Genomic DNA, 24,272 nt, shown 5'->3' with positions numbered 1-24,272 from the left:
CTTTCTATTTACAGTGGTTTTTAGGAGCAATAAGAGGAATTATGAAAATTCTAAAATGTTTTTTTTTCTTTTCTTTTCTTTTCCTTTTCTAGATTGCATTGGGTGTGTTGGGTGGACTGGCTGTGTTATCATCTCTTTTGAAGACAGCAGGGTGGAAGAGGCGCATTGGGAGCCCCATGATTGATTTACAGGTACATTCAGTTTTCAATGAACTTTTTTTATGTTTTGACTATTCTGGATCTTTTCCAGAAATACAGATAGAAGATGAGTAAGGAAGTTGCCTTTGATTTTCTGGAGTGTAAGTTAGGAAACTCATTCTGAGGCCATAGAACATATGTGACTTGACTTTCTTACCAGGATCCCAAGGTCTGTCCACATTCCCACCACCACTTTTATTTTTGTCTTTGCCAATGCCTGATATTTTCCAACATTAACATGTTTGCGCCATATAGTGGTCTATATCAAGATGTCATTGTTGGCTTCATTTTCTTTATTTTGTTTTATTATTCATACACTTTAAAGGTTTTATTTTATATATATGGTGTTTTGCTTGCATGTCCACCTGTATACTACGTGCTTGCCTAGTGCCCACAGAAACCAGAAGAGGCACCAGATCCACTGGAACCTGAGTCATAAATGGTTGTGAGAGGCCTTGTGGATGCTGGAAGTTGAACCCCTGGAAGAGCAGAAAGTGTTCTTGACTGCTAAGCCTCTCTCCAGGCCTTTATATATACTTTTTAAATGTTAAGGCTTTCTTTTTGTCAACTGTTTAGCTCTCTTGCTCATTTTTTTTATTAGGTTCCTTGTTTTTCTTTTTCATATGAAGGAGCTGTCTTTTCAAAATATTAATCTCCTTATTTTTCATGTTGAAATCTTTTATGCAAATTTATGAGCTACCTATTATCGATGCCTTTAACATTCAATATATAATTAGCATTTAACATTTAGTTAGTTTTCACACTGTTACATGAATTTTGTGTGTGTTATATATATATTATGTTCTTTTTGTTTAGAAAAACTGGCCCATCTCAACACCAAAAAAGATTTTACTTCATCACCTTCATAGTTTACTTCTCATTTAATCTTTAAAATTTTGGATTTTTTTGCCTAACATTTATTGACTATTTACTGTGTGCCAGGCACATTTTTAAGCTCTAGATGTATAGTTTACTTAACCTTCACATCGCTCTGTGTAATTGAGCATTATTATTATTCCCATTTTATATATGATAAAAGTGAACTAGAGCTTAGATTTTCTGCTTAATTTTTGCAGTAACTCAACAACAGGTGTTGTTTCTATTTTGCAAAGCAAGAGCATGAGAAAAGTTCTGTAATCATTGTTTAGCCAGCGTGTCTTCCTGACTCCAAAGCCAGTATGATAAGGAGTCAGAGCAAAGGGCTTGTGCTCCTGTATGGGAGAGTCAAAGAAGGCCTTTCATACAAGTAAACTCTAAACTGTTCATTCCACAGTGGTCATTGCAGGTCTGTTGTAGAGTGCCAAGTACTGGGGGGAATGTGGTAGTAACAAACACAACAGAGCCTGCCCTTAGAGTTCATGATAAAGAAAGGGAAGACTATTTGACAAAATTGTGACAGTTGCTGTCCACAAAGTATTTGAGATGGAACTGTGAAGTGGATAGCATTGAGTGAGTGTTGAAACAAGCCCAGAAGCCAAGTAGAAAGTTAACTTTGGTCTATACTGAGAAGGATCTTGTGGGTCAAGAATTTAGTGAGCAGTCATTGTATATTTTTAAGAAAAAAAGTGACATAATCTAATTTACATTTGAGAAAGCTAACTCTAGGGTCCAGAGATATAGCTCAGTATATGCCTACCATGAGCAAGCTTCAATCCTTTTGTGTAACAAATAATAATATTACGTAATAATAACTGTGAAAATATATAAGATAGATTTGGGTAGCGATTCCCAACTAAGGTAATCTGGAAGCAGTTTCCATTTTCTCATAAAGTGAAAGATGAGGTGGATTGAAGAAGAATGGAACGAAAAGGGTTCAGGAGAAATATAGCAGGCAAACTCAGTTGGTCTTTGTAACTGGTAGCATATGGATACGAATGGCCAATATATTAATACTATTAGAAGTAATACTGAGTGGGCTAGAGAGGCCCAATGATTAAGAGTGTACTGCTCTTGCAGAAGACCCAACCTCAGTTCCCAGCATCCATGTTGGACAGCTCACAGCCGCCAGTAACTCCACTTGCAGGGGATCTGATGCCCTCTTCCATACCCTGCAGGCACCAGCACTCACATGGGTGTGTTTGTGCACACATATACACACAATCTAAAATAATAAAAATAGATAAATAAATAAGAAGTAGTAATATTCAAAAATAATAAAAACAAATAAGTAAATAAGTAAGAAGTAGTAATATTCATGGGCCAATAAGACAGCTCAGTAAAGTAAAGACACTTGCCACACAAGCTATCAGACCTGGGTTCTATTCCTAGAACCCAAATAAAGGTAGAAGGAGAGAACCAACTCCATAAATTGTCTTCTGACCTCTAAATGCATCCTGTGGTAGTCAACGCTCATGCACCCACTTCTTGCACACACACACAGGAAGAAGAAAATATTTTTATACTTTAAGTTCTTAAAATAAAGGTAGTAGTACTTTTGTTATTCCCATTTTATATATTGTGACAGTGAAGTAGAGCTTATATTTTCTGCTTAATTTTTGAGAAGAAATAAATGTAATTAAGTGGGTAATAAATGAAAATAAATGGAATCTTTAACAATTGTAATTCTTTTTAAATTGCAGACAGTTATGAAATTCTTGATGTATTATGCTGGTGATCTGGCCAATGTGTTTTTTATCGTCACAGTGGGAACTGGTCTCTATTGGCTTATTTTCTTCAAAGTGAGTGAATTTCTGAATTTAACCTAAATGCCAATATCTGAATGACTGGTAAGCTGCTTTAATAGCAGAACTATTTGGGGACATTTCTGTTCAAGGTCACTGAGGCAGCTGCTAGGCTCCTCACCTTTGGTGCGCCATTTATTGGGGATATAACTGCTTGTCACTTATGCTTCCTTTGGTTTGTAAATGGTACATGACAGCGCTATGTGGTTGTTATTTTAGGCACAGAAGTCTGTCTCTGTCTTGCTGCCGATGCCAGTCCAGGAAGAGCGCTTCGTCACTTACGTGGGGTGTGCCTTTGCTATGAAGGTGCGTGTCAAAGGACAGGTGACTCAGTTTCTCAGGACTGCTAAGAAGCTGCTGAGGTGTTCAAATTCAGATGCTTTTATGATTTTGGTGTAAAATTTGTTTGATTTTGAAAGAAAGCATCCATCATTTTATTGTACATAGGAAATGTGCCTTTATTTATAATATCCCATTTAAAGGTATGCCTTAAATCATTTTTTCAAAGAAGTTATAGGTATGCCTGAGCAATCATGAGTTGCAGCTAATTTGATAAAATGATATTTCAGTGTTTAACTTTTCTGTTAAAATCTGGCAATGTGTTCACAATGGGACAATTATCTTCCATCATGGATTTTGTCTCTTTGTTAATGAAGAGTAACAGCCAACTCTGATGGAGCACTGGAATTGTACAAGCTATTATTGATCTCTCCTCCTCATCTTTCTGTGGCAACCACCCCTCAGCGTGTTCTCATCTATATAGCTGGCAACTATTCACATACCCTCGCCCCCTTCACTTTTGGGAGTGAAATATCTGTTTTATCCACTGAGAAAGTAACTCTTCAGGACAGTTACCCTCCTGTAGTTAGGTTTTTGTTCTTTGATCAGTAATGGCCCAGGGACAAGAGCTAGGTTTAACTGACCACTCCTGTAAACGAGAGGCTGTGTGTCAGACCTGCTCTCCGTCTCAGACCCAGAGATAGAACAATAGAGCATCTACTGTTTTCGATTCGAAAATTACCTCCCTCATAAGGAGTCAGGTGATGTACAGAGCCGGGAGGAGGGGCGTCTTTTACGCCAGGGTCCTGTAGGGGAGGGGAAGGAGGATAGCTCCTCTTTTTCATGTTCCTATTTTAAGGACAGAAAGAAAAAAAACGGTGAATTAATAGGTATGTGACAGTTGTGTGCACTTGGTGATTCAGAATGTATGAGGTACTCTTGTGATTACACTGTGCTTTGAAGTCGTGTAGGTTTTATAATTGATCTTAAGTACTGACACTTCTCAGGTGTTTGGTTGCATGTTATTTTTAGGCTCTACAATTTTTACATAAGCTCATATCCCAGATCACCATCGATATATTCTTTATTGATTGGGAACGGCCGAAAGGAAAAGTTCTTAAAGCTGTTGAAGGTAACTGAAATCAGTGTTTGGACCAGAATTCTTTGGCTGCCTTGCAGAGCAAGGGAGAAAAGCTTTTACTCATTTTGTCTCCCTTCCCAGGTGAGGGTGGTGTACGGAGTGCCACTGTTCCTGTGAGCATATGGAGAACATATTTTGTAGCAAACGAATGGAATGAGATTCAGACTGTGAGAAAAATTAATCCTCTCTTTCAAGTGCTTGCCACACTCTTCTTTTTGGAGGTATAAACTGTGTAATACAGTCATTTGATGCAACTGAATGAAGCTTCTTATTAGCACTTCATGAATGTGACTAGAATCTTCAGTTCTCAGACGGTGGAACATTTTTCTGTGGTGAAGTGTTATTGTCAGAACAGTATAAGGGAATGTCTCATTTTTCCCCGTTTATCCTTCCTATAAAACAAACAAAAGCAAAAACTTAACTAAGTTGTGACGAAACACGCGGAAGCTTTACCGTCTGAGCCACTTACGTAGACAGGTCAGTGCTGTAGGTACATTCGTGCTGCCGTAACAAACTCCACCACCATCGGCCTCCAGAGCTCTTCAGAGCCTTCCTTCCAGTGCAGCACTCCATCATGCGGTCACTCGGTCCTCTTCCCTGCAGCCCCGGGGTCACCACCATTCTCTTGAGTCTCCGTGGATTTGAGTACTCCGGGTTTTAGAGAGTAGCTTTCGTACCAGTGGTCTGCAGCAGAATTCCATGATGAACTTGTATAAAATACCTGTGCACATTGTCATTGCAGATTATTTTTTGGTAGCTTTTAGGTGATCTCATCTGTATATTTTCAAAAATCTCCCTTCTATATGACCTATATTCCCACCCCTGCCTCAGAACCAACCACTGTTGTATGCTTGCTATATCACAGCTACTTGGGAATTTGAGGTGAAAGGGTCACAAGGTCAAGGCCTGCCTGGGCTTCAGAGTAAGTTCAAGGCTAGCCTGGACAACTTAGCAAGACCTTGTCCCCAAGTAGTTATAGGAAGGGTGTGGGGGAGAGCAAGTGCAGGAGGCTGTAGCTCAATAATAGAGAAGTTGCTCTACTACAGTGGAGTATAATAGACCATCCATGAGGCCCGGGGTTACTCTCCAGCAAATCCTCTCCACACCAATGATATGGTTTTAGTAGACAGTATGATTTATCGATATGCGTATGTATTGTAGGATGGCTGAATTAGACTACTCAGCACCTCTGTTGCCCCGCATACTTACCTTTTGGGTAAAGCAGTGTTGGTGTTCTTTCTAATACTGTTGGATGAAGCCAGGTGTAGTGGTAAGGGCTGTAACCCCAGCTCTCCGAAGGTAGAGGCAGAAGAGGATCATCAGGAATTCAAGGCCATGTACATAGCAAGTTCCAACCTAGCCTAGGCTAAGGAGATCCTACTTCAAACCCCGAAAGAGTAAAAAGGATTTGAATATTTGATGAATTGAAAGGGTATCTTGTGCTTCTGCAGTTAACTTTGCAAAAACACTAGAGTAAATAAAATTGTATAGAAAGCTTACTATAAAAATTCTCAGAGCCTTTGTTTTACAGGAAGAGACATAGCAGTCAATGTTATATACCATCAAACTTATTTAATTACGGCTTTATTTCATCCTAGAGGGTACATTCCTTGGAAGACATTTTGGAGTGTACTGTTTTGCAATACAGAAAGTATTTAGTGTAGTACCCAGCACTGTAGCTTGAGTTTTCCTGCCTGGCCCACAGTCAGGACAAATCTCTCTCACCTGCCAGTCCCACAGCCTCTCAGACCCGACCAAGTAAACACAGAGACTTATATTGGTTTCAAACTGTATGGCCGTGGCAGGCTTCTTGCTAACTGTTCTTACAGCTTAAATTAATCCATTTCTATAAATCTATACCTTGCCACATGGCTCGTGGCTTACCGGCATCTTCACATGCTGTTTGTCATCATGGCGGCTGGCAGTGTCTCTCTGACTCAGCCTTCCACTTCCCAGCTTTATTTTCCTCCTTGTCCCGCCTATACTTCCTGCCTAGCCAATGGCCAATCAGTGTTTTATTTATTGACCAATCAGCAACACACTTGACATACAGACCATCCCACAGCACTTCCCCCCCCCCTTTTTTTTTTTCAAAAAGGAAGGTTTTAACCTTAACAAAGTAAAATTACATACAATTTGGGAATTTGGGCGTAGCTTCTCTTACTACTTCCTGCTGGAGGGGGGCGCTGTATCTTATGGGGACACAACGAAAATTTTAGGATTATGGAATAGTCCATGAGGCCGTATTGTCTGAGCCAGTTGCCTTCAAACCATTCTGAATGTTGGATCATCTGGGCCATGGTGTCATTGGAGACCTTTCAGGGGGTCTTGGCTGGTCAAACCTGATGTATCTTAATCTGGAACAAATCCATAGCCTCTGGCTTTCTGTGGAAACAAAAGAGACTCTTTTCCAAAGCAACATATCCTTATATCCAAACTTTGAAGTCAAGGTACCTTTAAAATATGCATTTTGGCATAATTCAACAGTTTTTACAATCAAATGTTTTTCTGCAGCTAAAAATCCCAAAGACAACACAATCCAGATTCTCTGTGTAATATTCATCTTTACATGGCTTATTTTTTATATTAATTTTACTGTCTCTTTAAAGACTTTATTTTTTAAAACTATGTATTTGTTTTTATAACTCTATATATCACCTTTTTTGTCTCTTTCAAGCCTACGTATATTTTACACACATTTTAAATTATTACATCTGAATCTGTCTTATTGTGAACCTATTGCTTTAAGCTGCAGCAGCTGTGGCTGCTGGCTCTGCCCACCTCAGCTTCCCAACATGGCCGTGGTTTACCGCTGGCTCTGGGAGCTATCGTGGGTCTATGCTTTTATCCAAGCAGCGTGTAGCCCAGAAACCTCTTTTTTTGTTTTGTTCCTGTAAATTTTAAATCCACCACGCAGCTTAATGTGCCACTTGCAGAGGCCTCATTCCCGCCATACAGCGGCAGGTCAGGGCACACGCTAGGAACCAGTAGCTCAAACTGTTAGCTGCCGCTCATTTGAGAGAGACAATTAGGAAGCTGTTTTTAGCTCCGTTTTAGAATCTTTTTTCTCAGGTTTTAGATGGAAACTCTTGCCACCACGTTGGACGCCACAGCACATGTTAACTACTTGTGAATTGCTAGTTGTTTGTTTAACTTACTGGTAGTTTTAGGTTTGTGATTCATGTCTAGGTTTTTCCTACTGTTTGCAAGCTTGGATATTTTAGCTTTACAAGGTGAGTAGAGATGAGTATTTCATTTTCAGTCTGGAAGAGTTTTCTTTACCTATGTCTATTTAAATTCCCATTTTCCCTTTTCCTTCAGGTTGTGGGGTTCAAAAACTTAGCATTAATGGATTCATCCTCTAGCCTGTCTAGAGACCCGTCAGACTACATCGCTCCTTACAGCCGCATTTTGAGATATGCCGTGGCTACCGCTATCTGGCTGGTGATTGGAATAATACAGGTAACAAGAGATTGTACTGTAAGTGACATTCCCAGTTTATAACCCTGCTTATGTCCTAACGTCTCCAAATGCTGAGTTCTACAGCAGAAAGAAGGTGACAAAGGCAATAATAATAGCTATTTCTATTGAATCGTGATCCAGGCACTGTGAGAATCAATAATTGCTTTACACACATTAACTACTTAGTCCGTACGTTAGCCTTCAGAGACGGGTTAAGTTAGTATCCTCATGTAACAAGCAAGGAAACCCGAGGCTTTGGAGAGTTAACTAGTTCCTTAAAGTCTCACAGTTAGAGTTGGCAGCACTGGAATTTGAACCTAGGCAGTTTTGTTTCAGAGTTCACTTCCTATCCATTGTGGACTCTGAAGGGTCTTTTGGACCTCAGACCCCGGGCAGACTCTAGTTTATATGTAACTAAGGGGCCAGATGTGCTGCTATACTCTGGGTATTCTCTTTTTCTTATTGTTTATCTTTGTTTAGACGGCATTTTCTGTGTCTGTGAAAATTATCCTTTCCCTTTGGACTCAAGTGGCATTCCATAACCTGAGAATGGATATTTCCCCCCAGAGCTGGGAATTGAACGCAGGGCCTCACATATATCAGGCAAGGCTTTACCCCTGAACTGCCTTCCCAGCCTGAGGACTGACTTTTGGAATGCCCTCTTTTTCTGCGTTGGTGACACTGTTCAACTGGGACTAGTGAGAGTTAGTGAATGACCACCAGGAGAGAAGAGCACACAGAAGAGAGAATTTGAAATAAGATCTTTTGATAAGTGTAGGGCTGGGTGTTAGGAGGTTCTGTGCACATACCACTGTGTTTTGTGATTTTAAAGTAGCATCATTGTAGAGAATTTCACGGACTGCCGTCTGAAACATTTCCCATTTCATAAAATGTAACAACAACAAAACAAAACAGGAATGTCGGGGAAAAAGCCATTCCCTCCCCCTTCCCCCTTCTTCTCATGAAAACAAAGGGCAGAAGTCAGCAGTACCGGCTGTTCTCAACGTTCTCATTGCTCTCAGTGGGACCCAGAAGCCTGTTCTCTGGGGCGGAACCTCCATCCCTGAGTTCATCTCCTGGTCCATAATGGCTGATGGGTTTACAGGAGGAGTTGGGAGACTGGTTTTCCTGTCCCTTTTTAAGTCTTGGGGCTGGAGAAATGATTGTGGTTAAGAGTGCTCTGCTCTCATTCTGTTACTGTGCCGTCCACCAGTGACAAAGACAACTAGGGTGGTCACCGGTGATCAGTGAGGGACATCAGGGCAGAGAATCAGCCAGGAACTGAAGCCTTCCTGTGGAGCAGGGCTGCTTGCTGGCTTGTCTACAGGCTCCTGTTTGACTAGGTTCTCATACAGCACAGGACCACCCGCCCACAGAACGGTGGTGCTCGTAGGTGACTGGGCTCTCCTACATCGGCTACTAATCAAGACAATCCCCAACAGACATGCCCAAAAGCCAGTCTGACCGGGAAGTCCCCCAACTGAAACCCTTCTCAGGTGACTAGGCCATATCAAGTTAGTGGTTTAAACTAACTAGAACAGCAGTAGGTACTCCAGCAGGGGAACAGAATTTGGTTCCAAGCACACAAATTGTGTGACTCACAACCTATGTAACTCCAACTCTAGAGGGTCCAGCGGCCTCTCTGGCCTCTGAAGATGCCTGCCTGCACATGCACATTTGTGTACTCACCAGCAGGTACACACACTCTTAAAAGTAAAATCTTGTTTTTAAAGAAAGAGTCTTTGTGAAGTACCATTTGGTGTCTTCTGAACTCGAACTTAGTCATGTGGCCACGCCTAACTGTGCTGATGCCCTTCGGCTAGGCATCTGTGTGTCCTGCCCAAAGGACAGGTCTATGGCTAAGAGGAAAGGGGGAAGGTGGTTAGGACAGTAGCTGGCAGTCCTGCCGCCCCCTACCCTCATCTGTGCTCTCACTTTGCCTTCAGACCTTCAGAACACCTTCCTCTCTGAGGCAGGTTCCAAGATCACTCCTCAGGTAGCCTGTGCGTTCCTTTACCTGCTGCAGCTCACACGTGCATCTAACCTCTCTGAAGGTTGTAAGAGGCAGGTTCTAGGGTCCATTCCTTCTACATGTTTTAACCTGACTGCTGGTATTTCCACGTTCTTTAATAGCACATGTGTGCATGCATGCGTGCATGCATGCGTGCATGTGTGTGTGTGTGTGTGTGTGTGTGTGTGTGTGTGTGTGTGTGTGTGTGTGTGTGTGCGGTGGTGTTGATGTTGATGTTGTTGTCCTTATTGTTTTGTTGCTGTTTGGCTTGGTTTAAGGACATACTGTAAATCAGTTGCTGCAGAGTCTCTAATCCATCCTCAGACTTAAGCGTGTTCTATATAATGGACAAATTCAAGGGAGGGCTCTAACAAGAGCGAACTAGGGAGTGTGAAGAGTGCTGTGAAGATGTTTGACAGGGATGTGAGATAGTCAACAAGGAAGGGTGGAGGTTAGCGTAGGGGGGTGGGGGCAGCTCTCAATAGGATAGTTAGGAAACATGTTTATCTGAACATATCTAGAAAGGTCTGCAATTGAAATTTTTAAATTATAAAAGTCCCTTACCTAGTATTGCTATTAAATCTATATAATTAGACACTTAAGAAGCATTTAATTTGAAAGTTAACACATTATCAGTAGTTAAAATTTAATGCTAAATATATGTTTCTGTATGCTATTCTGTTCAAGATTAATATCTTGGCCACCAATACATTGATTTATTCAAATATGTGAGTGGGTGGTGTACATACTTGTGCATGTAGATGTGTGTGTGTGTACATGTGTAAGCCAGAGGTCAGCATCCAGTGTCTCCTTCAGTCACTCCACTATACTTTGAGGGTCTCTTAGTGAGTCAGGGATCCACTGTCTCCACCCCTCATGCTGAGGTTAGTTGCATGCCTCCACACCAGGCTTTTGATGTGGCTGCTGGGGATCCAAACTCAGGTCCTCAAGCACGTGCAGCCAGCACTTTATATACTGAGCCCTCTTCCCAGCACTAATATGTACTAAATGTGTAAGACTTTCTTCCCACCTTTGTCTTTCCTTGTTTCGTTAGCACATATAAGTTCTTAAAATTCCCAATGGACTCACTCAGTAACTCTTCACAGAATTCTAAATCTCCCTCCATTGAGGATAGAATCAGAACTGACAAGTGGGATTTTATCCCATGGGAACCTTTAGAGACCACTGTGTTCTTGGTTGGCACTTCATTTTTTTCTGAAAATACTGCACTGTGGTTATTAAGGAAGATGGCTGCCCTGGCGGCGAGTCCTCATGACCCTGACTTACTGTTTCAGGTTTTTTTCTTTGCTGCCTTTTATGAGAGATTCATAGAAGACAAAATCCGGCAGTTCGTTGATCTGTGCTCCATGAGTAATGTGAGTACTTTCTCACCCCATCTGTTACTGTTATTGGTCCACTTTGAAAAGACACAGGTATGTTTAGAGAGGCATTACAAATGTGTCCATACGTTTCACAAAGCCATTCTATTGCAGTTTAACCAGTTGTGGTGATTGGATTATTAGTCTGAAGAATATTATTATTAATATGAAGAATAGATATAATGTTCCACAAGTTAATACTCCTGCCTTAACTTTTTTCTTCTTTATCCATAGTTCTTAATTATGAATAATTAATAATTCATTCACCCTCAGCCCCTGAAATTTGTTTCATGCATCAGAATGTCTTCCTTTCTTAGAAAACAACTCCAATCTTCTTTCCCTTTACCTATATTACCCTCACTACCTTGGTTTTCATCTCATGTACCTCCTAAAAATTCAGTGCTTATCATTTTGGGGAGAAGGGAGCAATTTTAGCAAAACCGACTTTTGTAGTTGTATGGCTGAGCCTCTGATGGCTTTCTCTCTCCCCTTTCTGTAGGTGTCTGTGTTCCTGCTGTCCCACAGATGTTTCGGGTATTACATTCACGGGAGGTCAGTCCATGGACATGCAGACACTAACATGGAAGAGATGAATATGAATCTTAAGAGAGAAGCGGTAGGAATGTGTTCTACATCGTCTTTATTTTAAAGTTGGAAACTTCAGTGTTCACAGGCGACTTTTGAAAGTTGCAGGGACACAGCTCATGACCCTGAATGTTACTAGAGCCTGGTTTTGTCCTTTAGTTTCCATGTGAACTCCATCTCAGAGTTATCAAGTGAAACGGGAAAGTTCTTCCTCAGCAGGGGAAGAAAACAGACATTTCAATTAGGAAACCACCACATCACAGTGACTAATAGTAAATGAGTGTGTGCTGTGGTCATCAGTGGATGTTAGAACAAGTTTGTGTCAGTGGGAACTGGTAATGACGGGTTAATTAGCAGAGTATAGGAGACAACATGGAGACATACAGGGAAGCTGGGGTGAGAAGGATGTGGACCATGAGTAACATTAGAATCTTTGTCTCAAGTAGTTATCAGCAAAATATCACTAGGTTAATCAATCCTGTAACGTGATACTAACTAAAGAAAAATTATATGCTTCTCTTTTTAAGAAAGCCCTTTTGCAGTCATTTCTGTCTTAATTTAAATCCTTTAAAATTTTCAGGAAAATTTGTGCAGCCAAAGAGGTTTGGTACCCAACACAGATGGGCAGACTTTTCAGATTGCAGTTTCTGATCAGATGAGGCAGCACTATGACAGAATTCATGAAACACTAACAAGGGTTTGTATAAAGGATTGTTCACATGATTTTGCCATATTTATTTAACTTCCAAAGCACAAGGCGTGTTGTATTTATACATTTCTTTTTTCCATATTAGAGAAATGGCCCTGCCAGACTACTGAGTTCATCAGCGAGTACCTTTGAACAAAGTATAAAAGCGTACCATGCAATGAACAAGTTCCTTGGCTCTTTCATTGATCATGTATGTATGCTGATATCTGTATGCAAGCAGGGGTCGTCCACTGCTTTTGAAAAGTTCAATAAGAGTTCAGTGCTATTTTAATCAACCATGGCAGGGAACCTCTTGTTTTTGTTTTCTGCCTCATTTAATACTTACAAATATTTAAAAAAAAAACATTTATAGTCATTAACAACTTATGGTTTAGAGATAATGTTAGATTATATAAAAGAAAGATGTGAATTTAATGTGCCCATTAGCAAATGATGATTCTCTTAAATAGTCTATACTAGAATTTTATGTCACCACAATGTTATTTATTACTCATTGAAATCCTTATGCTATTCTTAAAATTCTTAAAATCATCTTATAAATCAATTTTCAGTCTATCTAGCCTTAAATATATTCATAGAATTTAAGATTTAAAACTTTTCTAAAAATAGTTTTATTATAAATACTAGTGTAGTGATTCATTCTACACAAGTTTTTCTTTGTATGTTACTCATTCCTTATCTTTTCCACTTCCTATCTCATGTTCACTGGAAAACATTTATTTCATACAGTTTCTTACATGACTGTCTTCTCCAACTAGGTCCATAAGGAAATGGATTACTTTATAAAAGATAAGCTCCTTCTTGAGAGGGTCCTGGGCATGGAGTTCATGGAGCCCATGGAGAAGAGCATCTTCTACAACGGTGACCCCTTGTGTCCTGATGACCTTGAGTCCTCTTGTCAAGTGGGGGGGGGGGGGGGGCTTGAAGTCATTTTTTCATTGATTTTTGTAATTTTATATAGAAACAATGAGAGCTTCATTAACTCAACCTCGTGGAACTGAAGTCATTTCTGTGTTCCATTTTATTTTGAAATACAACAAAAAAAAAAATAAAGAAAAGACTGAGTAAAAGCAAAAAGGCCAAATTTCAGAATTAACCATATCACAAATAGATAGTAAAACAAATACATTAAATTCAGATTTTATTGGAATAGTCACTTAATGTGGGACTTACAGAATGTCTAAAGAGTACTGTGTGTTTATCTTTCATATCTAACTCATTTTTAGCTAAAGTCTTAAAAATTCCTTACATTGATATAGGAATCATTTTAATTTTTTAATATTTTAAACTTTCATGTTTATAGATATTTTGCCTGAATGTATGTCTATGTTCCTTGTATGTGCCTGATTCCTACCAAGGCCAACGAGGGTGTTGATCCTCTAGTCCTGGAGTTATAGGCAGTTGTGAGCCAGCCTGCGGGTGCTGGGAATCAAGCCCAGGTCTCTGGAAGAACAGCCAGTGCTCTTAATTGCTGAGCCATCTCTTCAGCCCCATTTAAAAAAAAATTTAGAGAATTTGTTTTGTGAGTTTCCCTTTATCTTATAGACTAGTCATTCAAAAGAAATTCTTAATTTACACCACCAGCTATATGTAAATTGATTCATGGAGGTGTAAAATACTAAAATTACTTTATAAATGTGTCATTCCATTATTCTTAACCTGTATTTTTAAAAGTTTATAATATAAAAGGTAATAGGATATGTCTACTGTGAGCGTGCATTACCAGCATTTTATTTTGGTGAGGACACATGATAAAAGCAGTTTAGAAGGCACTGCTAATGAGCCCGGCTACCGAAGTGTGTATGTATGTAGTCCAGTATGTAGGTTGGATGAGTTACTCTGGCGGCATGGTGCAGGCTGCATTAAAGAAATGAACCGGTTGTTAAGAATATAGCTTCAGAGTCTTCTGACCTTAGGTTTAAAACCGGACTCGACGCTCATTAGCTTTGTGAACTTCAAAATGTTGCTTAACCTATCTGAACTTTTAAAGTTCCCTTCTCTCTAAAGTTAGTATGACCTTCTAAAGGTTTTATGTAATAATAATGTGCAAAAACTAAAGCAGAGCCTGTTATGGGTAGGTGTCAGGAGAGGGGTGTAGGGTGGGTGTCAGGAGAGGAGTATTCGGGTAGTTGCTGAGGGAGGATGTTCTAAAGCACAATTAACAACTGTTTTCTTGAGTTCTTCCTATTCCTTCCTTTTCCTGTGTCTCTTCCTTCTTTTCCTACCCTCCATTTCTCTCTCAGTCTCAGTCTTCATCAGGAGAGGGTGATAAGTTTAAGGCAGTAGGATGGATACAAGGAGGAAAGGGGTTCCCCCGAGATGTTAGGAGAAAAAGGCAATAGGAAAGGAAAACTAGCCAATGCTGGGCATGTATGCCCCTTCAATTCCATCTACTCAGGAGGCTGAGATAAGACCTCAGGTTTCAGGTCAGCCTGAGCAACATAGTGAGATCTCATCAATAAAGAAGAGATGGGTGTGTGTGCATGAAACCTGAGTTTGGACCACCGTAACCATTAAGCTAGACCATGACCACATGCCTGTCTGTAACCTCACTGTCCCAGCAAGGGTAATGGGGCATAAGGAAATGGGGCTTACCAGCTGCCAGCCTAGCTCCAGCTTTAATGAGGGACCCTGTCCCAGATGTGTAAGGCAGAGACACCTGATGCCTTCCTCTAGCACCCACATGCATCATATGTATTTACAGACATGTATACTCCCCCACACATGTGCATACACCACACACACCCTCTAGCAGCAACAGCCATCATATGCATGCACAGACGTGTATACTCCCACATATGTGCATACACCACACACAAACACACACACACACTACCACCGTCATTACTACTACCACCCACAACAAATTAAAAAGAAGAAAGAGAGGAAAGGAAGACAAAAAATTATCCAGATTTCCAGCTGAGATTCCAACCTAGTGAATGATAGCGATGCCCTTCCCTAATCGGGGGATCAGAAGATGAGGACAAGGTTTGAATGAGAAGGAGACTGTTGTATCTGAAGGTAACTTGGGACGTGTAGGAAGAGGTGACCATTAAGGAAACATAAGGGAGCAGCTCTTGGGAGGAAGAGAAGGCGCACAATTAACTGGTGGCCATCCTGTGTGTCATTGCTAGAAGAGATAGTGGTCACCGCTCTGCTTATATGTAATTGCATGCCTATACATACGTAGAGAAGTGCATATGTTGTAAGGGTATTGCTGACAGACCAGGGAATTTTCACAAACTGAATCATCCTTGTTCCCAGCACCAATCATGATGCAATGGTACCAGTACCCTGATGTCACCACCTTGTATAAAACGGACTCCTGTGGCAGTGTTGGGGGTTCTCTGAACCCCTAAAAATTATTTATAGCATTTGTGTATGTCTTCTTTGTTTTTTTTTGTTTGTTTTTCATGGTAAAAGTGTCTGTAGCACTCATCAGGTCTTTTAAAAGAGTGTTCACATCCCACAAAGGACAGAATTGTGGGTTGAGTGCAGAGAGGACAGACTGTAGGAGGCTGAGACAGAAATTCTCCAACACCTGTGCTATGCCTTGCTGGATTTTAACTTTGATTCTTTATCTTACACGTGGTTTTTATAGATGAAGGCCATTCTTTCAGCAGTGTGCTGTATTATGGAAATGAGGCCACGCTCCTTATCTTTGATCTGCTGTTCTTCTGTGTTGTGGACTTGGCTTGCCAGGATTTTGTTTTAGCATCCTTCCTCACATACCTGCAACAAGAGGTAACTCTAAAGGCATATTCTGGGCTTCTTCTAAAGCAGAAGTGTCAGAAGTGTGGGTATTTATTTCCTTAACAGAGTGTATGACCATCCACTTACAGCAGGCTTTGGGGAATGTTTAGAATATGATTAACCCTACCAAAGAAAGGAAGAACCATTCAGCAGATCACACTCTGTGCTCTGTCCCTGGGGACAGTAAAATGCTAGGATCCAGTGGAGGGCAGAGGTTCCCTGAGCAACCAGGAAGATACTTAACTACCAGTCTCCCACGTACGGAAAGTAAGCACTCATTTTTATAACAGTCCCATTCAAACAAAAAAAGCAGGCCTTGGAGATGCCATTCAGGGCTGTCCACCAGACTCACACAGCCTCACCTCTGTGCCTAGTGAATAACTGAGTGGGTAAAGCCTCTGGAATGGAAAGTTCAAGAAATGGCAACTGTTCTTGAAATGCCATTATTAATAGCACCCAAACACCCTCCTGCATGAAGGAAGAAGGCATGAGTTAGGACAAGATTTATAATCCCTAGGTAGAGATCTAGAATCAGAGACAAATTCTGTCCTTACCAAAGAGATGCTTTTGATGCTTCTGTAGTTTTCTGTAGTTTTAGGCAGTTAAAAAAATTCCTTAAGTATTTAAAAGTATATTCTTGTGTGCATGAGATGTATATATTAATTCGTAAAAGCATTTCCTATTATTTTATAGTTTTAAAATAATTATATCAAGTAATTAAAATATCTCATTCATGACAAGAAATGGTTGAGAAAATTAACTAATTTAGCTATTTTTAATTGGTTTGCATATTTAATTTTTTCTGAATATTTACTTTCCTTCTTGACTATTTTATTTTTCCAGATTTTTCGTTTTATCCGCAATACAGTAGGACAAAAGAATCTGGCAACCAAAACACTGGTGGACGAAAGGTTTCTGATCTAACCCGTGACTGCAGAGCTTCAGGACTCAGTGTGACTGGGCACAAGCAGTGCTGTCAAGCTATGTTTTAAGACTTGTAGTACATATTATTCTTTCATTTTTTTACCTATAGAAAAACTTATTTTTATAACTTGTAAAATATGACATATAGTAAAAGGTTCTATTTCCCCATTATGTGTTGTAGATAATTTACTAGGTAATACATTAACACTGACAATAAGACAAAAAAAGAAAGAAAGAGAAAAGAAGAATTCCAATGCTACTTTCCATGGTCAGGTCTTGATGGTAAGCTAGACTCCGTGACGGTCACCATTTCAGAATTGATCTGCCCACATTTTCTCACAGTTACAAATCTGTTTGATTCTAAGTTCAAAGCTAGTGTTCAGTATTTGCATGTTTTATTTATGCTTGTAGTTAAATAAATGTTTAAGGATATTTTCAAATGTACTTAAAATGTTTGGTTATATTATTGCTGACTCAGCATGCTTCCTTCTAATACCTCACCCTGTCTGTCAGTGGGCCAACCCCTCTTAGACAAAGTATGATGTGATACAAATCCAGTCCATTATAAACCTGGTTTCTTATGTCATTTACATTTATGAAAGTGGGTGATTTTTTTCCCAATATAGGATTTTTCACACATTTTAATATTTAAAGAGCATTTTTCTAAAGTGTTGCTTTTCAATTATAAGTAAATATTATAAATAACAGACTATAAATATATCATGTTATATTGACCAATTTGTTGAAAGCAAATTTAGGCTTCATAAGTCAATAGCTTATTTTTTATTTTTGTTTTGTTTTGTTTTGTTGTTTTTGTTTTTAGGGATAGGGTTTCTCTTTGTAGCCCTGGCTGTCCTGGAACTCACTCTACTCTGTAGAACAGGCTGGCCTCAAACTCAGAGATTTTCCTGCCTCTGCCTCCTGAGTGCTGGGATTAAAGGCGGGTGGCACCACTGCCTGGCCTAGTAGCTTTTTTTTTTTTTTATAAGAAATATTGGGTTCAAAGTACAATTAAAGTAGCCAGGCAGTGGTGGCGCACACCTTTAATCCCAGCACTCTAGAGGCAGAGGCAGGTGGATCTCTGAGTTTGAGCCCAGCCTGGTCTACCGAGCAAGTTCCAGAACAGCCAGGGGTACACAGAGAAACTCTGTCTCTGAAAAAAAAAATACAATTAAAGTAAGCCCTAAACCATATAGTTAATCATTTTCTGTTTTTCTCCTCAAGATACTCTTAAGTAATTCTTTCCATGGCATACTATATACTTGGAGGGCCCTGGTACCTCAGGATAATTGTCATACTCCAAAGCCAACATTCCTGACTGCTTTCTACAATGATGTTGTGTAACCACTTAAATACAGTGCTGTGTACATACCGTATATATTATGAATTGAAAAAATATGTAATAAAATATTTTACATTTCTATTTCCTTTTTGATTTGTATATACCAGAAGACCTAGCATTCCGAAATGCAATATTTCAGGGCAGGATGCCGGGCCACTGCCCAAGCTGGATCTTTCATTTTCCCTTCGTTTTGTGGATGACTGAAGAGAAAAAGGAAGAAGTAAAAAGTTAGGTCATTGGAACTGTGGTTTCTGAAGGGCCACAGAACAGGAATGTCTTTATAGAGCTACAGAGGCAAATAAATGAGGCAGCATAGAGTTTTAAAACCACCTACTCAGAAGAATTTCAGCCTTCGTTACACAATATACAGTTATTTCTAAGGTGAGTGCTGTAAATAAATTTCAAAATACAGGATCTGGTACTGCACTTGGCTGAGAAGGAAAAGGGAAAATATTAAAATCCATTTTGAATTAGTTTTGTGTGTTACTTGATGTCTTGGTTAGATCCTGTGGTCCTGTTCCCAGTGTAGCAGCCGTTGGTCTCAGTACCCCACCGTAAGTCTGTGTTCATCTTTTCCCTCGGTTGTTTCCTTTTGTTTATTTCTGTAGCACCTGTACCAGTTGCTCAGGCCCTGGCAACACTGGCTGTGTCTCCTATGAACCAAGCCCTAGAGGGCTCCTTTAAGCTGCCGTGCGCTTTGTGTCCCTTCTCAGAAACAGGCAATCCCTAAAATACTTGGGTAAACGAGCTGTGCTGTTGGAGGAAGCCACACTGGGGACCCGAATGGGGGCACATTCACGATGACTTTTAACTCAAGTGCTTTCAAGCAGGAAGCTTGTGTCTTTTTCCTGTATGTAAATATTGACTAGTATCATCTGAGGGGAAGTAAATCTAAGTCACAGAGCAGTAAGCCAAATGGCTTAATGAAGATGTGCCAGATTTACCAGAAGCAGCTGTGAATTCACAGGAGAGGTTTTCCCTCACCAGGAAAGATACTACATCTTTTCCAGAAATAGTATCCTTTCCTCACCACATGGGGTATCCCAAAGATTAGCATATTAAGATGCTGGTTTGTATTACAAACAGCTGGTCTGCTTACAACAGGAGTCTGGGGTGTATCTCAGTGGTGGAACATTTGCCTGGTGTATTAGTCAGGGTTCTCTAGAGGAACAGGACTTTACAGAACGATAAGTATAGATTAAACATATAGAGAGGAGGGGTATTAGAATGGTTTACAGGCAATGGTCCAGCTAGTCCAACAATGGCTGTCCACCAAGAAATGGTTGGAGAAGTAGACTATGTCACTGGCATAGCTTGAGCATAGGAGACCTCAAAGCCCACCCCCACAGTGATACACTTCCTCCAACAAGGCCACACCTACTCCAACAAAGCCACACCTTCCAATAGTTCCATTCCCTATGAGCTTATGGGGGCCAATTCATACTACCATAGTTAATCTCATAGCTGTACCTGGCTGTCCATCACATAGGACAGTCTACTTGAGGGTTTGGGAAGATGATGAAGTTGAAAAGCATTGACACATCATTAAAAATCCCCACACCAAGCTGTATCTCAACCACATGTAGAGTTTAGCCAAGCTGAGTTTCCTAGCTGCTTTGGATATGTATATATTGAAGCCTGTGCATTGAAATTTTGGTTCTCAGGTAGTGATGCTAATGAGAGGTGACTGGATCATGCAAGTCTTAACTTCTCAATGACTTCATCCATTGATGAATTCATACAGAATAGGTTATCTGGTGGGTCTTTGGGGGTATGCTTTTGAAGGGCCCTTAGCCTCTTCCTGTCTCAGCTTCTGGCTGCCATGAGGTGAACAGCTTTATGCCATTTCATGCCTCATTTCACATGACCACCAAACAGTGATTCCAGCCAACTGTGAAATAGCACCTCTAAAATTGAACGCAACCAATCTTTCCTCTAAGATTTCTCAGATATTTTTTCATGACAACTGGAACTAACACACTTTTCCTACCTTCAAATAGATACAGTGGGACTTCCAAATCTGAGATCCAAGGATTTAGCTATGTGTCAAAATGTATTTTGTGTGTCCTAACTGAACACATACAAACTTTTTTCCTTTTCCTTATTTTCTAAACAATACAATCTAACAACTATTTATAAGACACTGACATTGTAGCAGGTATTATATGTAAGCTAATGCAGATTTGAAGTATATGGGAAGATATGAGTAGGTTATATACAAGTACTGTGCATAAGTGCACGGAAAAGTATTCACCCTTGTTAGTGAACTGAGAATGCAGAATAAAGCCAGAAGGTACCACCAGGGTGCCACCAATATGACAATAGCTTTAAAAGTTTACCATGTGTTGTCAGGGCTGTGTAGAACAAATGAACTTTCATATTATTTTCACTACATAAAGTCATCTTAATCTGATCATTGTGAAACCTAGAGGCACGGAGACTTCCCCAGACACAACAGCAGGTGGCAGTAGAGAGCACAATCACAAAGAGCTTTTCGGGATTGGGCGGGCCTTTTCTTAAAAAAAAATCCCTGAAGGGTGTGCTCCCTGGACTAGAGTCTACAGAAACTTGCCCGCCTCTGCCCGCAGCTTTACCACCCTGCCATCTCCCCTCACTTCCTCTGGCTCTCTTCTTACTGCACTGGAGAGCCGGGCAGCTCAGCTAACAAGCATGTTGTGAGTGCTCTTCTAACCCAGGTTTTGAACTAGACGCTAACACCATCATCTTCCACCGAGGAGGAGAGCCACAGCACAAGCTTGACCTCAGAACGCAGAAAAGCGTGTTACCTGATTACGGAATCTCTTTCAACTCATTTTACTGTAATACCAATTAGCATTTAAAGTATTTTTAGCCAGGCGGTGGTGGCCCACGCCTTTAATCCCAGCACTCCGGAGGCAGAGCCAGGTGGATCTCTGTGAGTTCGAGGCCAGCCTGGTCTGCAGAGCAAGATCCAGTACAGGTACCAAAACTACACAGAGAAACCCTGTCTCGAAAAAACCAAAAAGAAAAAAAAATTTTTAATTAGGCTATATCTTGAATATCGAGTATTATATTGAGTAATGCACCTTCTACAATGCAATCTTCTAAGTCTTACTTTAATAATTTGTTATACATATTAATGTTGCAACTAGAAACATTTACAAGGAAATATAGTTCTAAAGACCATGACCCTCACACTGAAACCTCCATATTAAGAGAAACTATTATATATTTTACCTGCATAAAAATATTCATGCATATGGATGTACCCTCCCCCATTTTTGTTATGAAGCATTTGTATTTTTCAGTAATGATGTGCTATTACTTTTCTAGTTTGTGTCTCTTCTGGTCATTCCTATTTCAGAAAAAAAGAAATTAATCACGTCAAGTTTGATTGAATGGGAAGAGCTATGACCAGTCCGTTACCAGGCCTCATTTCCACCATCAGGAGCCCCTAATTTGAACCTAGTTTTTGTTGTTGTTTTTTCCTTTTGGGAGACAGTGGCATTTATCCATAATTACCTGAAATATTTGCAACTGTTGCTTACTCAAGCAGCTTCCTAGTAATTACTTGCACGTACCCACAACCTCCCTGCGCATCTTCCAGTTACGAATCTTTTCTGTTTGTTTTTACAAATGGCATGGCAAATATAAACAAGACTTTTCACCAAATATTAACACACTCCTCAATCGTTTTGGACCTTGGGTGCAATTGTGTATCGGCAGCTGCTGCTGTCCTGGTAAAGATTTTTCACTGAGGGAGGGGCCGGGCCACCTTTGTTCAGTGTCTTGATTGTCTGGAAGGTACTACAGAAATTCCAGAAACATTTGAAGGAAAGAACTGAACAGAGATTTTGATTGGGCTGTCTGTTGTGATGATACACACATACACACACACACACACACACCATCCTTGCTGCAGGCTTCTTTAGAGCCCAGTTAATTTGCAAACGTGTACGCTGTGTTTGTGAGTGACAGTTACTGTGCATGCGTGCTAAGGAAACATCGGGGAAGGGAAGACAGAGGGGCAAGCGACTACAGTCAGTGCATTGTTCATTTTGTAATTCTGTAACATTAGCAGGATTTTGTGCCTCACAGAAGAACAGAGGTATCTCTCAGTGCCGGACATCGGAAGTCCACTTCATTGGACTCAGGCTGTCATCCAGGCTGCATGTCTTCCATGGCTCCATTTCTTGCCTTCACCAGCTTCTAGAGGATGCTTACATCCCATGCCTCTTGTGCCCCTTCCTCATCTGAAGCCAGCAACAGAGCTCCCTCAGATCTCTCTCCTGACCCTCCTGCCTCTCTCTTTGGTTTTAAGGATTTCTGGGGCTCTATCTCACCCACTGGATATTTTCAGGTAATCTCCCCACCTCAACGTTCTTAATCACATTTGCAAAGTCACTTTTGAACCATATTCACTGGTTCTGGGTGCAGGCAAGTTTTTTTGTCTTTTTGCTTTTTTAAAAGGGAAGATATTCTGTCTACCAGAGTGAAATCTATCTATGAAGTATAAGAACAAAAATATGAAATTAGAATTCCTGAATTGTTTGAGTGGTCTAGGAAGGGGTATGAAAGAGCTACTTCAATTTATAAAAAAGACGAGCAGCTGAGAGATTCTGGGATATAAATAATGTTGAAGGTTTCAATATAGTAGGAAGAATGCATGAGATGGAGGCTTGGATGGACCATTTGACACGGAGCGACATCAGAGAAAGGGTTTGCTCAGAATCAAGCAGAAAATTCGAAAAGGGGGGGGGAGAAACCTAAGTGTTTTATCCATCCAATCTGTGCCTTCGGCCTCCCCCATTGCGACAGACAGAGTGAGACTGTTTTGGGTTGGATTTAGCTAGTTAAATGTGGCTCAATGCACTGAGTAGTTCTCTTTTTCTGGAGCCTCCCTCAAAGCCATGGCTACATGGCTGTGACAGACCATTGTCTAGAAGTGAGAGACCCAGGTCAGATCTCAAAGCCCACATCACTGAGCCGATCCTGTTCAGGAAAGGTCTGCTTCTGGCTGGGGTCAGTATCGGTCTAACGGTCAATGACAGTGGTCTTTTCCTGTCATACTTGACCTCCCCTCCTTTTTTCTAAGTGTTTGTAAGAGGATCCAGAGATGCCCTGAATTGAGTTACAGGCAAGGAATAGAGTGATGAAAGATGTAAAAGAAGTCCATTGTAAGCCACAGCAGGAAAGTAAATCAACAGCGAAGCAAAGGCTTCCCCACGTTCATTCCAGTACGCTGTCCAGCAAGACTAGAAGGCATTCTGCTTTCAGGAACAACCAAGCAAGAAGCAGCAAGACCTTCTCTTCATGAGCAAACTTTCTACCGAGGACTTTGACCATTTTGTGCTGTCCTGACTCTCTCTTTTATTAAATTTTTATTTATTTTACATACCAATCACAGATCCCCCTCTTCCCTCCTCCTGCCTCTCCAGCTCGCCCCCCAAACCTACCCCCACTCCCTCCTACAAGAAGGTAAGGCCTCCCATGGGGAGTCAGCAGAGCCTGGTACATGCAGTTGTGGCAGGTCCAAGCCCTTCCCCCTCCTTCAAGGCTGTGCAAGGTGTCCCACCATAGGTAGTGGGGTCCAAAAAGCCTGCCCCTGGACTCCCCTCTGGGCCTGATTCTCTTACACGTAGCCTATGTAGGGTGTGGGTCAACCACGTGTGCCTCTTCTCCTCCAAACCACGGTACAACTCTGTCCTTCTCCCGCATGCTCCCTGGCCACACTGCTGGTAGCTTGGAGACATTGTATCATTTGTCACAGTTCAATAAACCCTTTCTTTCAGAGAGTTCTTAGTCTCGAAGCTTGATTTCACAATAGGCC

The 24,272-nt window shown here is 40.7% G+C and overlaps 1 protein-coding gene across 1 annotated transcript in view; it reads left to right on the top strand.

The window, feature by feature from the left end:
* Tmem67 (transmembrane protein 67) overlaps positions 1-18,544 on the top strand; it is a 42,097-nt gene extending 23,553 nt beyond the window's left edge. Inside the window, exons 16-28 of the mRNA XM_052716077.1 lie at positions 93-191; positions 2,777-2,875; positions 3,098-3,184; positions 4,190-4,289; positions 4,380-4,519; positions 7,620-7,760; positions 11,067-11,147; positions 11,650-11,766; positions 12,316-12,432; positions 12,530-12,634; positions 13,203-13,305; positions 16,046-16,188; positions 17,041-18,544. Coding sequence (XP_052572037.1) covers positions 93-191; positions 2,777-2,875; positions 3,098-3,184; positions 4,190-4,289; positions 4,380-4,519; positions 7,620-7,760; positions 11,067-11,147; positions 11,650-11,766; positions 12,316-12,432; positions 12,530-12,634; positions 13,203-13,305; positions 16,046-16,188; positions 17,041-17,121 — 1,413 coding nt within the window. The 3' untranslated portion in view covers positions 17,122-18,544. The remainder of the gene's footprint in view (positions 1-92; positions 192-2,776; positions 2,876-3,097; positions 3,185-4,189; positions 4,290-4,379; positions 4,520-7,619; positions 7,761-11,066; positions 11,148-11,649; positions 11,767-12,315; positions 12,433-12,529; positions 12,635-13,202; positions 13,306-16,045; positions 16,189-17,040) is intronic.
* Positions 18,545-24,272: the final 5,728 nt, after the last annotated feature.

Source organism: Peromyscus californicus, unplaced genomic scaffold (assembly GCF_007827085.1).
Source record: "Peromyscus californicus insignis strain IS unplaced genomic scaffold, ASM782708v3 Scaffold_5__1_contigs__length_169319896, whole genome shotgun sequence".
Lineage (NCBI taxonomy): Eukaryota > Metazoa > Chordata > Mammalia > Rodentia > Cricetidae > Peromyscus > Peromyscus californicus.
This window is presented reverse-complemented; position numbering and strand designations above follow the sequence as displayed.